This window comes from Neofelis nebulosa, chromosome 8 (genome assembly GCF_028018385.1).
Source record: "Neofelis nebulosa isolate mNeoNeb1 chromosome 8, mNeoNeb1.pri, whole genome shotgun sequence".
NCBI lineage: Eukaryota > Metazoa > Chordata > Mammalia > Carnivora > Felidae > Neofelis > Neofelis nebulosa.
This window is the reverse complement of record NC_080789.1, coordinates 125,241,151-125,257,973: the sequence shown is the minus strand read 5'-3', so window position 1 is coordinate 125,257,973 and position 16,823 is coordinate 125,241,151. Positions and strand designations below refer to the sequence as shown.

Sequence of the window (16,823 nt, the reverse complement as noted above, 5' to 3'; positions counted from 1 at the left end):
TCATGAATGGCGAGATCATTACCTGGGCCGAAGTTGGACACTCAATCAACTGAGCCACCCAGGTACCCCCTTAAGTAATTATGAACAAACAAATATGTGTATACACATATATATATGTATACATATTCATATTTTTGCATATATATGTGTATATATGTGTGTGTATATGTGCATATATGCATACATATGTACATACATATATGTACATACATACATATATGTATATACATATATGTATGTATGTACATATGTATGCATATATACACATATATATACATATATATGTATATGTATACATATTCATATTTTTGCATATATATGTATATATATGTGTATATATGTATACATATGTATACATACATAGATGTATAGCATTATACACATATATGTATATATGTGTGTATACATATATACATATATACACATATATACATATAAATGTATATGTATACATATTCATATTTTTGCAAAGGAGAAAATATATTCAGAGACTTCAAGCTGGAAGAAAGTCAAAGGAATTAGTCTTTATTTCTAGTATCTTACACATTAACAACATCTTGTTCACTGCTGTTCAATAGTATTTTCTGTCATAAGGGGAAATTTAAGTATCCATGCTCTCCAATATGGCAGCCAATAGCTACCATACACGTGGTATGGTAGTACATGTGGCTACTGAACACTTACAATGTGGCTAGTGTGGCTGAGGAATGGAATTTTAATTTTGTTTTCATTAACTTAATTTGAAATAGTCCTTTCTAGCTTGTGGCTACCATATTGGATGGCAGAGAAATAGTTATTTAGTAGAGTCAGGTATTCATACCTCTTGTCCACTCTAGTGGACAGCTAGCCATTGCTCTTGATAGAAGCTCAAGGATAATACTTTGATATTATCTTACATTGGACTGGCAAGTATGGTCATTGCACTTGGTAATACCGTATGCTTTCAAAAAAACCTCGCAATTCAGCTGGAGACAATGAGACTTATTTCTTTTAATTAGCACTTGTTTGATTATTAGAGAAATTCTTCTCTGAAAATGGATTTTTATATTTATTATTTTAAATGTTCTATTCTTCTGTTGTGTCCCCTTACTATTTGCCTAACATTTCCCTTCTTGCATTCCAATGCTGATATCAGTAGTTTAAAAACCAGATGCGGTTATGGCTTTTGGTCTCTAAGTAGTGATCATACTTATTCTTTTCCCTGAATATTAAAGAAAGAGAGCAGTGAAGATGATGTTCAAGTAACAAGTTTGCAGTCAGGGACATTGCCAAGGGTGAAGTGGCATGTAGTATTTCTTTTGCTCATGGGTGGGTTCTCAGAGGTGTCAGTGGATCTGCTGTGCCCATAGTCTTTGTCCTGGTCCCTTGGGAGGCATATATTATGGACTGCTGACCTTTCTTAAATGTAGGGCTTTTTTCATTCAGACCAATTATACATGTGGGTCAGGCTTCTCAAGTAGGAACTTTATTGGTTGTATTTGCTTCTCTTTCAACAGGTGTTTTTCTCAGTAACTATTAAATGTCTATTATTCTTTTTTGGAGAGTTATTTTTTTAAATTATTTTTTTACATTTACATTTATTTATTTTTGATAGAGAGAGACAGAGCATAAGTGGGGGAGGGGCCGAGAGAGGGGGAGACACAGAATGTGAAGCAGGCTCCAGGCTCTGAGCTGTCAGCACAGAGCCCGAGGCGGGCTCGAACTCACAAACCGCGAGATCATGACCAGAGCCGAAGTCAGACGCTTAACCGACTGAGCCACCCAGGTGCCCCTGGAGGGTTCTTTTAAAGGAGATTATCAACTCATAAATTGTTCATGTTTTGCCTTTTGAAGATTATCTTTGAAGGGACTATTCTGAGCCAGAAAGGTTTTATTGGGCTGGATCAGCTCTGGGTCTATGCCTGTGCACGTGCTCCATCCAGAAAGCTTTGCTCTACAGAGGAATTCACTTGTGCTGGTGGCCAGTGCATCGCCCAAGAATTGGTCTGTGACTCTCAGCCAGACTGTTCTGATGACAGTGATGAAGACCCGGCAACTTGCTGTAAGTGAGTTAATGATTTACTTCTTCACATGCTCACATTCACGACTGTGGTTGGATTTAAAAGTCTTTGCACCGAGTGAGGTAAAGTTAACATGTATGAAATACGATGAATGTTTATTCTCACTCTGAAGCTATTAGCACTATTCTTTGTGGGGGTCTCTAAGCTAATTTAAGGCTTTGGTACTTTTTGTTAATACTGCAAACTTTGTTGAACAAGTGAGTAATTGTATTATGGTATGTGTGCGTTTTAAAGAGGAAAATGGGTGGGAAGGGCAACCCCTTTATACTTTTCCCTTTGGAGACATATATTATGGATTGCTGACCTTTATTAAGTGTAGGGCATTTTGCATTCTGACCAATTAGACAGAAAGCTGTGGGGAGGGTTTCAAGAGGAGGGCTGCCATTGCCTTCTAGGCAGCCATGATGCCTGTAGAAATGTCAGCCGTGGTTGGTTCATGACTGGGCAAAATTTAGGTCCAGCACCTCCCTTTTAGGATTTTTATGGAGAGGCTTTGATAGGAGTGATGACAAGAAGTCCCATTATTATTCAAGTCTAGTTGTATTTGAAAGGAAATATAATTTAATTTAAAACCCAAATGATGGTTCCCATATGAGGTAACTTAGCAACTAAGATACTTGCGTCTCTTTGGAAACAATGAATTCTAACTAAATGAATCCAAATCCCATATCACAAACAAGTGGGTTTTCTTAATTATTAAAAATTTGCCATTTGTTTTGCTGCAGTTTTAGCGATGTATTATGTTGAAAGAAATATTGCAGCGTGTCACCTTTTAAATGAAAAGTTCTTTGTACAAAATGCTTCTGTTGATCGGTAGGGATTTTATTAAGAGCAATGGAACAGGATGCAGGAAAGAGGAGATGGGAAAGTGAGGGAGAAATTCTCTGCCTGTTTTTATTTTTTTTTAATTTTTTGTTTTTAACGTTTATTTATTTTTGAGACAGAGAGAGACAGAGCATGAACAAGGGAGGGGCAGAGAGAGAGGGAGACACAGAATCTGAAACAGGCTCCAGGCTCTGAGCTGTCAGCACAGAGCCCGACACGGGGCTCGAACTCACGGACCGTGAGATCACGACCTGAGCCGAAGTGGATGCTTAACTGACTGAGCCACCAGGTGCCCCCCTCTGCCTGTTTTTAAACAGCAATTCCATTAATGCCTCAGACACTTGGTTTTAATACTAGATTAAAAAAAAATCTATTTACCAGTATAATCTTGGTGGAATTTTTGGGTACAGTCTTTTTTCACTCAAAAAATATGTGAGGACAATTCATTTTCTCTAATGTGTCAGTTTCTTTTCTTTTTCAAAAAAATGTATTAAGCTTATTTATTTATTTTTAGAGAGAGAGAGAGAGAGAGAGCGCACGTGCGTGCACACAGTGGGGGATGGGCAGAGAGAAGGAGAAGCAGAATTCCAAGTAGTCTCCACACCATCAGCACAGAGCCTGATGCAGGTGTTGAGGACTCACTGTGAGATCATGACCTGAGCCGAGGTCAAGAGTAGGTTACTTAACCGACTGCTCCACCCAGGCACCCTGTCAATGTCTTTTCTGTGCCTTAAAATTTCTTACAAACACTTTGGGTCATTTCTTTTGGAGAAATTCACCTTACTAATAGTTTGCATTATTCTTGGGTTCATTGGCTGAAAGTAAATATATTTCTTCTCTTTTCAATTGCACATATTGACACTTAGCTTTTTTCCTCCTTTTCCCCCCCTCCAGTGAAGGGTTTTTTATGTTCTCCTTGTAATTGTTTCTTTTTTTGTAAATCAAATTCCACCCGGAGTATCAGTAGATATTTTAGCATTTGATTTTGAACATATTTTCCCATTTCTCTTTTTTTCTTGTAGTTTCATTGGTTACATAGTTGGGATTTTTCCAAGGGAGTATATCTTGATACCATTCTGCTATTTCCTTTGAGCGAAGGGACAGATGTCTGTGCTTTTCAACAAATAGTGTTATTTCCTAGTGTGTTAAATTTTCCAAATTATGTCATTTCATTTGAACAAAGAAAACCTGACATGTTTGCTTGATTGAGACCAACTTCATGTAGAGGGTGTGACATAAAAATGTAGCCATATTACGTATTATGAAATATTTATATATTGATGCATATATGTCCATATATTTTGATGCTGACATGAGTATTTCATGTACATATTTGTTCAATCATTTTTGTTTTGAGGAAGTTATAAAGCAATCGAATTACTAGAATTTATATTACACTACTTTGGGTGCTAAAATAATATATTTGTGCATATATACACATGGTTATATATATTGTTACACACGCTTATATATATTGTTCCCTTTGAAATTTAAAACCACCTTGAAACATTCTACACCTACTTTAAATTTGTATTTTACAAATTGAGTTTGTAACTCAAACTTTTCTTATGGTTTCCCATGTTCATAAAGCACAAGCAACATGCTTTTATACCTTCCTTTTATCCCATTTTAGGATGGATCTCTAGGACTGTGTAGCTTATATATGCAGTTCGAATAGCACGAGTACTTACTGGAGACTCAGGAAATATTAACTAAAGAATACTGTTAGTTGGGATTATGTAGTCAGTGTGCTTTTCCCAAAAGTCACACTCACTCAGGTGTTCTTTCATTACCAAGTTCCTCTTAATTTTAGATACTTTTAACAAGAGTAGTTGACCGAGCCTCTAGCCCCATGCCTTTTATAAAGCAGTTAATTGTTAAGTGAAAAGGAGTGTTGCTAGAGTTTTGCTACTCTGGTGTACTTTGTGGACCAGTGGCATCGGAATCATCTAGGAGCTCTTTTGAAATACAGAACCTCAGGCCATAGCCCAGTCTTACAGAACCCAAAGTTGGCCATTAACAATGTCTCAGGTGGTTCCTCTGCATATTAAAGTTTGAGAACCGCTGAGCCAAACAGTCTTCAGAAATGGAGCCACAGCTGAGAGAGAAAACAAACGGCATATAAAAAGTAGACTTAAGGCACACTAGTCAAGAGACCTTTCACGACAGAAGCTAAAACTCCCATAACTAATTCCTAAGAGCATCACTATAATACCAAACGATAGATTTTATTTTTTAAGTTTATTTATTGAGAGACAGAGACAGCACGAGTGGGAGAGGGGTAGAGAAGAAGAGAGAGAGAATCCCAAGCACACTGTCAGCGCAGAGCCCGACCGGTGGCTCGAACTCAGGAAACCGAGATCAGGACCCGAGCCAAAACCCAGAGTCTGATGCTTAGCCTACTGGGCCACCCAGGCACCCCAGAACGATAGATTTTAAAAGCAGTTTTATTGAAGAACAATGGACGCACAACAAATACACATACTTAATGTCTGTGATTGTTGAGTTATACACCCGGTCTTTGTCCAGGAGCTTTTCTGCGTCCTTCTTGTAAGAACACTGAACGTGAGAGTTTTACCCTCTCAACGTGGTGGGGCAGCACGTGTGGCCGCACACATGGGGACAGACGCTGGCCGGTTACCTTAGCGTGCGCCCCCTACTCGTACCCGGGCGGCTCGCCCCGCCACTTTTCGCCGCCCCGGGCCCGGGGCGCAGCGGGTCGGGCGGCCGGCGGCACCTGGGCGGGGACTACCCTCCCGCTTCCTCTTCCGCGGCCTCGCGGTCTTCACAGGCCTCCCCGCGGCGGACGGCCGCCCTGGACTTCGACAGCTCGCGGCGGGCGGGCGCCGCTCTTGGCCCTCCAGCAGGTGGGTACTTCCCGCGGACCCAGCAGGCGACCCCGGGCCGTGCCGGTGAACCGGCGCCGCGAGGTCTAGGGGTCGTGTTCGCTGGGAAGCACTTAACGCTGCTGTGCAGGGATCCCCGACCCCGACCCCGCCCCCGCGTTCGCGGCGGGCGGCGGCGGCCGAACGCGCCCCCCCGCCCCCCGCCTCGAGCTCTTCCCGCGCGCTGTGGCCGTGGCCTCGCCCGTGGCCTCCTGAGGCTGCGCCGACTCCCGGAAGGGGGCGACCCCGCGGCGAGCGGGCGCAGGCCGGGAGATGCGGGGAGGCGTGGCGGCCCCCAGCGGCGGGCGCCCGCGCGCTCGGAGCCCGGGCGGGCGGGAGGGCCCGGGACCGCGGTGACAGCCCCGAGGGAGCGAGGCGTCCCGCCGGGCAGCCCCCCGCCGGGCCGGGAGCTCCCGCGCTTCCAGTTCTTCGAGCAGAAGTGGGGCGGTTACTGCAAGGACTGCAGCAGCCGATGGCGCAGTGCCCAGGTATGTGGGTCCAGGGCACCCCCAAGGTTTCCTTCGGGCAGGCTTGCAGAACTTGTCAGACAGAAGTCTTAGAACTCTTCTCGAGTGGAAGAGAGCACCTGTCAAAGTTGTAAACAGACTCCATGCCTCTGCTCCGTAAAACTTCGCCGCGCCGACCCTAAAAGTCCCTGTCATCGAGATTTGTGGGGGAGTTTCAAAGGCAAACACCTGTGACAGCACTTTGAGCTTCAAATACATCGTTTAAACGAGCGGGGAAAACGGTCCTGCCGAACGTTAAGTCTTAGTGAGCAGCTAAGTGAGGTGTTTTTTTTTTTTTTCTTCCCATGTCCCTTTTCTGTCTCTCCGTTCTGAAAATAATTTATGAAAGGCCGTATTTTCGACAAAACCCTAAATAAAAGTATTGCAAAAAAAAAAAAGCACAGTATTGTTGACTGTGTAGTGTGCAGGAGACTTCTAAACGAATTCATCTTGCATAGTTGACGCTATACCCAGTGAACAACAACCCACCATTTCCCTGTACCCTTGGCCCCTGATAACCACTGTTCTGTTTTCTGCTTCTGGGAGTTTTAATATTTTAGATACCTCATATAAGCAGAGTCATTAGCTAGGTGAAATAAGCCAGTTATCGGACAAATACTGCATGATTCCAAACAATAGATTTTTGACATTTACTAATAAGATCCTGTATAAAAGAGGGACATTGCATTGCAATGTATTTTTAAATATTTCTTTTAAAAACTCATCTATGTATTTTTGTGAGAGAGAGAGAGAGAGAGCAAGCATGAGTGGGGGAGGGGCAGAGAGAGAGAGAGGAAAAGGGTGAGAATCCCAAGCAGGCTCTGCACTGTCAGCGCAGAGCCTGATGTGGGGTTTGATCCCACCGACCTGTGAGATCATGAACTGAGCTGAAACCAAGAATTGGACTTCTAACAGACAAAGCCACCCAGATGCCCCTATTTTTAAATGCTTCTAATAAAATAATTAAAATATACCTTGTTCCAAACATATCTAAAGGCATATACATTTGCAAGCTGAACAATTTACATATAAAATATACCTAATTTCTAGACACATTCCACGTGGATGAACCCTAAAGCCATTATGCTAAATAGCACAAGCAAGTCACAAAAAGACAAATATTGTATAATTCTACTTACACAAGGTACACAGAGGGGTCACATTCATAGAAACAAAGCAGAATGGGGGTTGCCGGGATGAGGGGAGGGAAAGATGGGGAGTTGGTGTTTACTAGGTATAGAGTTTCACTTTGTAAAGATGAAGAAGTTTGGACTATGCCTGATGGTGATGGTTACACAACAGTGTGAATGTACTTATTCTGCTGAACTACACTTAAAAGGGTTAAAAAGATAAGCTTTATGCCACCTATATTTTACCACACAAAAATACAATAATTTATATACCCTTTTCAATCATAACATGGAAAAAGACTGCATATGTGTTTCAAAAAGGATGCAAGGTTGGACAGATCTGTGTCCGAATCAAATAGTATGGGAAACTCTGGTGGAAAAAAAAGTTCTTTTAATTGTAGGATTCTTCAGAGCATTTAAAATGCTAGTACTTTAAAGTATACTTTAAAGGAGAAGTCAGAAAAAAATAAAGGAGAAGTTGATACAGTGTTCAAGTGAAGGAAGTTTTAACCAAGAATCCCAAGCAGTGCATTTAATGTTCACTGTGGTGCTGTCTCTGGATGTCTTTCATATTTTGAAGAAAAATGTTATGCTAAAAATTTCCTGCAGGCAGGGGAAATAATATATGTAGTGGAGAAAAGATCCTTGTGGGTTTATAGTAAGTATTAAAATGTTTACCTAATATAATCATATTAAGATCTAATATATGCTTATGGAATGCAACATTCCCCATTTATTCCCATGCATACTTTTCCCCCCTTATATAACGGAAAAGCGATTTACTTCTGAACTAGAAGATTCATAAATATTTTAATTTTTGTGATCCAGAAGAGTTTTCCTCAGCTGCTACAGTGAATTTTTTCTTTGGCCAATATGCTACAGTGGTTAAATATGCAAGAGAAAGCTTTGTCATAATTTTAAAATATTACTCTGATGAACTCAACAAAATTTTGCTAAAATTATGAACAGTGCCATTTCTCATGCTCTGATTAGAAATTGTGAAGTGTGTTCTATAATCACAGGAAGTTAAAATAAAAGCAACCAAATAATCAAAAATCACTGTAATGAACACTTATAATATGAATAGATGATTTTTTAGATTTTATAAATACTTAGCGTTTAACAATATGGTGTCAGGCATTTATTAGTGGCCAAAATGTGTTTGGCTCCCCTGGTTTTCTTCAGATATTTATAATTGCAACTTAAACTTTTTGAATTATGTAGGGGAATTTTAATGGAAAAACCTAAACTTTGGTGACTGGAATTTGATTTATATTTTATAGCACAGATAAATTCTAGAATACTTAAAAAAATGTCCTTTGAAGTGTACTGGGATAACTGTCATTGGTAGAAACAGCTGAGCAATTCAGCAAGATTTTTATGGAGGTGACTGTACCATTTTGCTTCCACATCCACCTATCTTTAGGGTGATGGATTTCAAAAACAAATGTTCATTTTTCAAAGGACAGGGTGTTTCTCATGTTTTGTGGAAAGTGCAACGATTGACATTTTAACTGGTGAAACATCCAGATAATGAAAGAGATCAATTTTTCTCCCAGTGCCACATTTCAACATTTACATGACCCAAAGTTATTTTGTCTTGAAATCCTCTTTATATCTTTGCCTTTCAGCAACATAGACACAGTTGTGAAGAGCCTCTGGAACAGTGGGGTGATGTTTGGGTCACATTGTACTTTCCATCCACAGCTATTGGTCTTATTGCCAATTCACAGTATTGCCTAGTTGGGCAATAGGATGGTTACTGGTTAAGTCAGTGGCTACCTGCAGTGAATAAGATTGCTATTTGCACGGATTTATTTCCTTTGTATATTAATATGTATTGCCCAACAGGGCAATGTTGAATTTATTACCCAAACAGGAATGCTTGAGAGGGAGAAAAAAAGAGGTTTTAATTGTTATGCTAGGACAACAGGCATAAACTGTGGCAACCCAGATGGGTGGTCACCCCACCCATGGAAGATTTTCTATTCCAGGGAGGTGTATTCCAGGGGAGAATTTTGGGTACCCTTGGGAGTAGGTGGAAAAGTTCCTTACCATGTCCCAAACCAAGGATTTGGAACCTTTAAGCACATTTCAGAGGTCACATATGTATTTTGAGTCTTGCGTATTTCTACACTCTACCAACTGAGAAGAGTCTGAGGTCACCTAATAAGTGGCAAAGTTCATAAAGAATCAAGGAATTAGACCAGAGGAATTTCCAGATGGCCCGGGAAACAGTCACAGCTGGTTATTGGTGCTTAAGACTGTCAAAAACCAGAAGAGGTTCTTCTTTGAGGATTAACTTTTTATCAGTAGTACCCTCTGAACTCTGTAGCCAGAGCTGAGTAAAGAAAAACACATCCAGAAGATTTCCAGTTAAGTATATGGGTGAATGGCATTTCCTTGTCATATGGGTTCACCATTAGGTAGTATCCATCTTTTCATTATTATAATGTAGTCGTGTTTGTTTTTTGGGAAATTCATTTCAGGGAGAAGACAATATTTGCTTGTAAAGAAAAAAATAGCATTATATATCAGTTATATGACTGTCTAAACAAGCCTGCTCTGAGATCTAAATGTTTACATGTAGAGAAAATTTAAGTGGTAGTGTTACTTGCATAGTGGACTTCGGTGTTTTAAGAGTTGACACGTTAGTGATGAACTAGCTGGTCATGAAACCAGGCATCCCTGTTTATAGAAATTTGAAGATCCTTTGATTATTAAGATATAGTGAGCTCATTCAATATACTGGTCACTTTGGTCATATTATTTAAAATTGAAAATAATGGTTAGAGAGAGGGAGACACAGAATCCGAAGCAGGCTCCAGGCTCTGAGCTGTCAGCCCAGAGCCCGATGCGGGGCTCGGGCACAGGAACCACGAGATCATGACCTGAGCCGAAGTTGGACGCTCAACCGACTGAGCCCCCCAGCTGCCCCAAGATGATAGCATTTTGATCCTAGGGAGCTTGTTAAAACTTGGAGTTTGTCAAAACTTCGGGTATGTTTTGACCAAGAATTATTTTGTCCCAGTGCTGTAAAAATGCATATGCATGAAAAGGAGTATTTGGAAATAAATTCTTAAATTGTATTAATTTACTCCCCAAGCTATTACCTAAGATAGCCTGATACTATGATTCTTGTTGTAGGTAAAGGGAATTTAAGCTCATAAAAACTAATTTCTCAAAAGCACAAGTCAAGTTGTTGGAATTTCTAGTTTACTGCCCAGTCTTGCTGCATTTTTCTTACTAATTTGGTGGCAAAAGTGGTAAAGATCCTATGAAGCTTACCCCAAACATTGAATTAATCTAGAACTAGTTCTTTTTTTTAAAGTTATTTTATGTATATATGTATGTGTTGCTTTTTTCCCAAGTTTTAATTTAAATTCAAGTTAGTTAACATACACTGTTATATTAGCTTCAGGTGTAGAATTTTAGTGATTCATCACTTACATACAACACCCAGTGCGTATCAGGACAAGTGCCCTCCTTGATATTCATTACCTACCTAACCCCTCCCTCCACCCACCTCCCCTCCAGTAACCATCAGTTCTCTAGATTTAAGAGTTTGTTTCCTGGTTTGCCTCTCTTCCCCCTGCCCCGTTCATCGGTTTCTTGAATTCCACATATGAGTGAAATCACATGGTATTTGCCTTTCTTTGACTGAGTTATTTAGCTTAGCATATTGTCTAGCTCCATTCATGTCATTGGACATGGCAAGATTTCATTCTTTTTGAAGAATACAAACACACACACACACACACACCCCATATCTTCTTTATCCATTCATCAGTTGATGGACATTTGGGCTCTTTCCATAATTTGGCTATTGTAAATAATGCTTCTATAAACATTGGGGTGCATGTATCCCTTCAGGTCAGTATTTTTGTGTCCCTTGGGTAAGTACAATTACAATTACTAGTGCAGTTACTAGGCCATATGATAGTTTGATTTTTAACTTTTTGAGGAACCTCCATACTGTTTTCTTTTGTGACTAATGTAGAAACATAAGTATTTCCTGACTTTTTAGTTGTGTATTAAGAGGGAAACGAAAAGCAAAGTTCAGAATGTCTAATTTACCTGCAATTCCACTGTGACTAGGCAATTTTTTTTTTGAGAAACTATTAAAATAGTGTAACAGAATGAATACCAAGGGACCAACCATAAACTGTTTGGGTGTCCAGAATCAATTCCCCTCTTTCAAATGGATCTTTTTAAACTACTGACTGAGCTGTTGAATCTTGTTGGTCTTGGCAGAGGAATCAGTTACTCCCTGCAAAGAAAGCTCTACTTTGATGGTGCATCACTGAGCACAGTAGAGATGGCCACAGCCAGAATGAAATGTGCCAAACTTGTAGTTAGAAGAATGTAGAAGGGCGATGCCTCACACATCACGTGGAAAACTCTGAGGGAAAAGTAAACTATTCTGATATTCAGAAAATGATTATTACTAAGTGGAATGATTGTTCTGCCCTCGGAAGTTAATTGGCTAATATAAAGTCTGTATTTCAGGAATTAAGTTTCCTCCTTAATTTCTCTTCATCTGTTTTTTCCCCCATGCATAACAGCACAGCATCTCACGTGTGATTTTGAGTCTGGTTTCTGTGGTTGGGAACCATTTCTCACAGAAGATTCACACTGGGAGTTCATGAAAGGATTGGCCAGTGGAGACAACCACCTACCTGATGCCGATCACATAGCAAACACAAATAATGGTAGGACGTTTTCCTCTTAAAACAATGTTTGTTGTCTTTCATGTTGCAGAATGGTGCTACTATGTATTTTCATTTCTAGCTATAGACTATATACATAGAACTCTGGTTTGTCTTGCTTTAAACTGTCATGATCAACATGATAATTTGTAATTAATTGAGTTTCCTGAAAAGAACATTGTTTTAATAACCAATGTTTTTCTTGCCACATTTTTTTACTTTTTGTTTTATAATTTTTTTAATGTTTATTTTTGAGGGATAGAGCGCACGAGTGGGTGAGGAGCAGACAGAGGGGGACAGAAGATCAGAAGCTGGCTCTGTGCTAACAGCAGAAAGCCTGATATGGGGCTCAGACTCATGAACCATGAGATCATGACCTGAGCCAAAGTCGGACACTCCACTGACTGAGCCACCCAGGCACCCCTGTTGCCACGTTTTTTACAGGGTTGAAGGCATGAGGGTGGCGGGGGGGAGTCTTCTGATAATATTCTCTAGTTGCCAGAACTCATGTACAACAGGTGTGCCTTCTTTTTAGAGCAATCCAATTTTTTCAAAACAGAAAGAAAAATAGTTTAATCTTCTTTCTGGAAACAGAGAACAGAGATTTGGCACCAGCTGTAAAATAAATTGACAAATACTTGAATGCAGTTTAATCACTCTTAAAACTTCTTTGTGACAGTCTTCTTTCTCATGTATTTTTAAGCACCATTACAATTTTCATATAGCATCTTAATATAGAGCAATTATAACAACACATGGCATTTCAATCAAGGTTTGGGAATCTCCAAGGAAAACAGAAGGGTTTTGTTCTGTTTTCTCTCTTTTGTGTAGATGTCATTGCCTAGGTATATTAGTATCCTATTAAAACTTTATACTAACACAACTGTATTGTCAATCCTCTTTAAGCTCATACAACCCTCTTGAACATTATTCTGTCTCTCCTTTGAGATTTCCAAGGAAGTATGCCAAACTAGCAGTGTTGACTGTATTTTAAATTATAGCCATTGCAAACTGGGGTTGGTGGGGGGGCATGTCAATGGATGGAGAGAGAGACTTTGGCCGTCCATCTGTTGTCTAAAACTATAAACCCAGATTATTATTTCACAGTGGAGTAAGGTCCTGATTTGTGTGTGTGTGTGTGTGTGTGTGTGTGTGTGTGTATGTGTGTGTGTGTGCGTGTACGCCTGTTAACCTTATTTTTCCTTTAAGATTTTGTGATGGAGTGGATTAAAGTTTGAAACAGAAAGGACAACTCATTGTCCATCTGTTAAAGTGTAATTTAAATGCAGCAACATTCAACCTTTTTGGTGTACCGTTCACAGAATTTGAACAAACATATGTAGTTGTATAACTATCAGAAAACTCAAGATCTGAAAGAGTTCCATTCTCCCCCCAAATGCTATGCCACTTTGCAGTCAATGCTCATCTCACGTCTAGCCACCGGCATCTAACTGATCTGATTTCTGTCCCTATGGTTTTGCCCTTTCCATAATGTCATATAAATATACTAATGTCCTATGTAGCCTTTTGAGTCGGTCTTCTTTCAATTAGCTTAATGGATTTGACTTTCATCCTTGTTGATTGCAGCTCCTTCCTTTTTTACTACAGAGTAGTATTCAACTGCATTGATAAAGCACAGTTTGTTTACCCATTGATCAGTTGAAGGATATTTTAGTTTCTAAATGTTGGTGATTATGAACATGCTATAAGATTTGCATACCTTTTTTTTTTGTTTTGTTTTTGGACATAAGTTTTCATTTGACTTGAGTACTCTATCCAGTTCCTTTGTTTAATTAATGTTTTCCTTCTGGTGTTGAGTGAAAGGGCCTCTGATTTCTGGCCCTTTTTGACCTCTGGGAAATATTCCAGTTGGGTCTTTTAGAAGTTGAAGTTCCAGTTTCACTTAAGTTTCCTGACCTCCATGCACTGGTCAGTACTCAGGTGGAGATTTGGGGGAGGGGGAGACTGTGGATCTCTGGATCTCTCTCTCTGCAGCCCTGTCCTCCTGTCCTCTGCCTTGTGGACTCTAGCCACTTGAGTGTCCCCAAAGTAGCACCTCCATCTTTTCAATTTGAAGAGACTGTCACACGCCTTCTGGCTCCCCACTCCCTACACGGCAGCTGGAAACTGTTTAGGCAGTAAGCTGGGGAAATTGTATGGCATAACTCGTTTATTTTCCCTGTCTTAGAGATCATTATCCTGTGATCCTACATACTCATTGTCTTACATTTAAAATTCTTTTTGTTTGTTTGCTTCATTTCTTTGGTCTGGATATGCTATAACATATCTAGCTATCCTCTTATTGAGTGACAATATCGTGACGGTGCTTTAAAATCCAGGGGCGCCTGGGTGGCTCAGTCGGTTAAGTGGCCGACTTTGGCTCAGGTCATGATCTCACGGTCCATGAGTTCAAGCCCCGCGTCGGGCTCTGTGCTGACAGCTCAGAGCCTGGAGCCCGTTTCAGATTCTGTGTCTCCCTCTCTCTCTGACCCTCCCCTGCTCATGCTCTGTCTCTCTCTGTCTCAAAAATAAATAAACGTTAAAAAAAATTTTTTTAAATCTATTCTTGTACACACCTTCTTATATAGGGTGCTTTTAGTTCTATGCAGTGAACAACTATGAGTGAGACTACTAGGTTTTTACAGAAAGATATGTACTTTCCCTTCAAATCTTAACACTTAAAATTCCAGTAGCAAAATAAGAGTGCTTTTTTCCCATTTGTCTACCAGCAGCAGGCATTATAGTCTCTTAAATTTTTCTAATCTGTGGGTATAAAACGCTTGCTCATTTGTAATCTTTATTGTATTTTACTGAAAAAGGTCTTTTCAAGTATTTCTAATCTCCTAGATTATTTAGAGCTTCTTTAATTTCTCTAAAATTCTGAAGCTTTTAGTGTATATATTTTAAAAATGTTTTGTTAAATTTTTTAGGTTTTTGATAGGTTTTCAGCTCTTATAATATTTTAAAAACTGTTTTTGTTTGCTGGTATAGAGAAATGCCATTGTATTTTAAATATTGATCCTGTACCCAGTGACCTTGCTAATTTTATTTATTATAGCTAAGTGTGTGTGTGTGTGTGTGTGTGTGTGTGTGTGTGTGTATGAACCTAAAATAATTGTGAATATATATGCATATATTATTTTATCTGCAAATAATGACAGTTTTATTTCCTTCTATCTGAATGTGAAGCCTTCTGTTTTCTTTGTGTCATTGCACTGGCTAGTTATTCTGGGGAAATGTTGAATAGAACAGGTGATAGCTTCTAAACTTGTTCTTATTTCAGAAAAAAGCTGTTAATAACTCAACCTTAAGTGCTGTATTTGCTGAAAGATTGTTTTGCTTTATCAGATAGCGATGTTCCCTTCTATTCGTAATGTGTTTTTTTTTGTGTGTATATATATATGAATGTATGTTAAAATTTGTCAAATGTTTTTTGAATATGTGATAACCATATGGTCACCGTATTATCTTTTTTGTTTATTTATAACATGAATTTTTCAAATATTAAACCACCCTCGCATTCATGAACCATATCTCATTTGGTTGGTTTTACTTGTTGTATTCTGACTTTTTACTCTTTATGGTAATATTTGTGATATTTATATCATATTTGATTCATTATCAAGTCCTCTATCTAATATTTTCACATCATGTAAGTAGTCCCTTCTAGACCATTACGTTAAAAGCGGATGCATGCTTTGCAAAAGATGAGGTTGAGGCTAGCATGCACAGTTTAACCCACAGAGGCTGATCTCCTCATTGTTTAATTTTTATACTGTGTTTTTCCTGTCACCCCTCTTGGGTGTGTATAAGTGTTTTACAATGAACCGTGCAGATTACCAGGAACAATCTACTTGATATACTATAATTCCATAGTTCTCTTAGTACATTCTGCACACCGGACTTAAAATAAATCCAGAGACATATTTTTAGAAGTCCCTGGGTCTGGGTTCAGAGTTCATATTCTCTTTACTCCTTACCTGCCCATATAAATATTAAGACTGTATTCTATGTTTTCGAAATATTAAAATTTTCTTAGGATTTCATTTAGCTTGCAAATAAATTTTCACTAAATTAATAATTTTATAATATCTTTCCATTTAAAAATATATTATCTATTATCTCTTTCTATTTAATAACAGGGTTTATGGTCTTCTACAAGTTTTTATAATGTTCTTCATAAAAGTTCTGTCCTTGTTAGACTTATTCCTACGTATTTTGCATTAATGTAATTGTGAAGAGAGTATTTCTCACCATTTCTATGTCTAGGGTTTTAGTGTTAAAGTTAAAAAAAATGATTTAACCTTACCAAATTCTCTTATTAATATTTGTCATTATATAAAAACATAAGTCTTGGGGGTATCTACTGTTAGGAATATATTATTGGCAAAACATGGAAACTGTCTCTATTTTTTCTATTATGATTACTAAATATATTATTTTCTTGACAATTGCATTCGCTAGACCTATAAGATAATGTTAGTCTAAGATAATATTATCTGTTATTAATAATCATGACATAAATCTCTACTTTTTCATTTTAATGAAGATAACTTTGTTGTTTGCCATTTAGGATATTTATTTTGGGGTTGACCATTAATCTTCATTTAATTGTTTACCTTTAATATTTTTTTATTTAAAAAATTTTTATGTTTTTTTATTTTGAGAGAAAGAGACAGATTGTAAGTGGAGGAGGGACAGAGAGAGA

At 38.8% G+C, this 16,823-nt stretch overlaps 1 protein-coding gene across 3 annotated transcripts in view; it reads left to right on the top strand.

Moving 5' to 3' along the window:
* Nucleotides 1-16,823, top strand: part of MALRD1 (MAM and LDL receptor class A domain containing 1) — an 824,069-nt gene that overhangs the window by 120,138 nt on the left and 687,108 nt on the right. For all 3 annotated transcript variants that reach the window (XM_058681758.1, XM_058681759.1, XM_058681757.1), the window contains 2 exons: nucleotides 1,834-2,041; nucleotides 11,972-12,118. In XM_058681758.1, coding sequence (XP_058537741.1) covers nucleotides 1,834-2,041; nucleotides 11,972-12,118 — 355 coding nt within the window. The remainder of the gene's footprint in view (nucleotides 1-1,833; nucleotides 2,042-11,971; nucleotides 12,119-16,823) is intronic.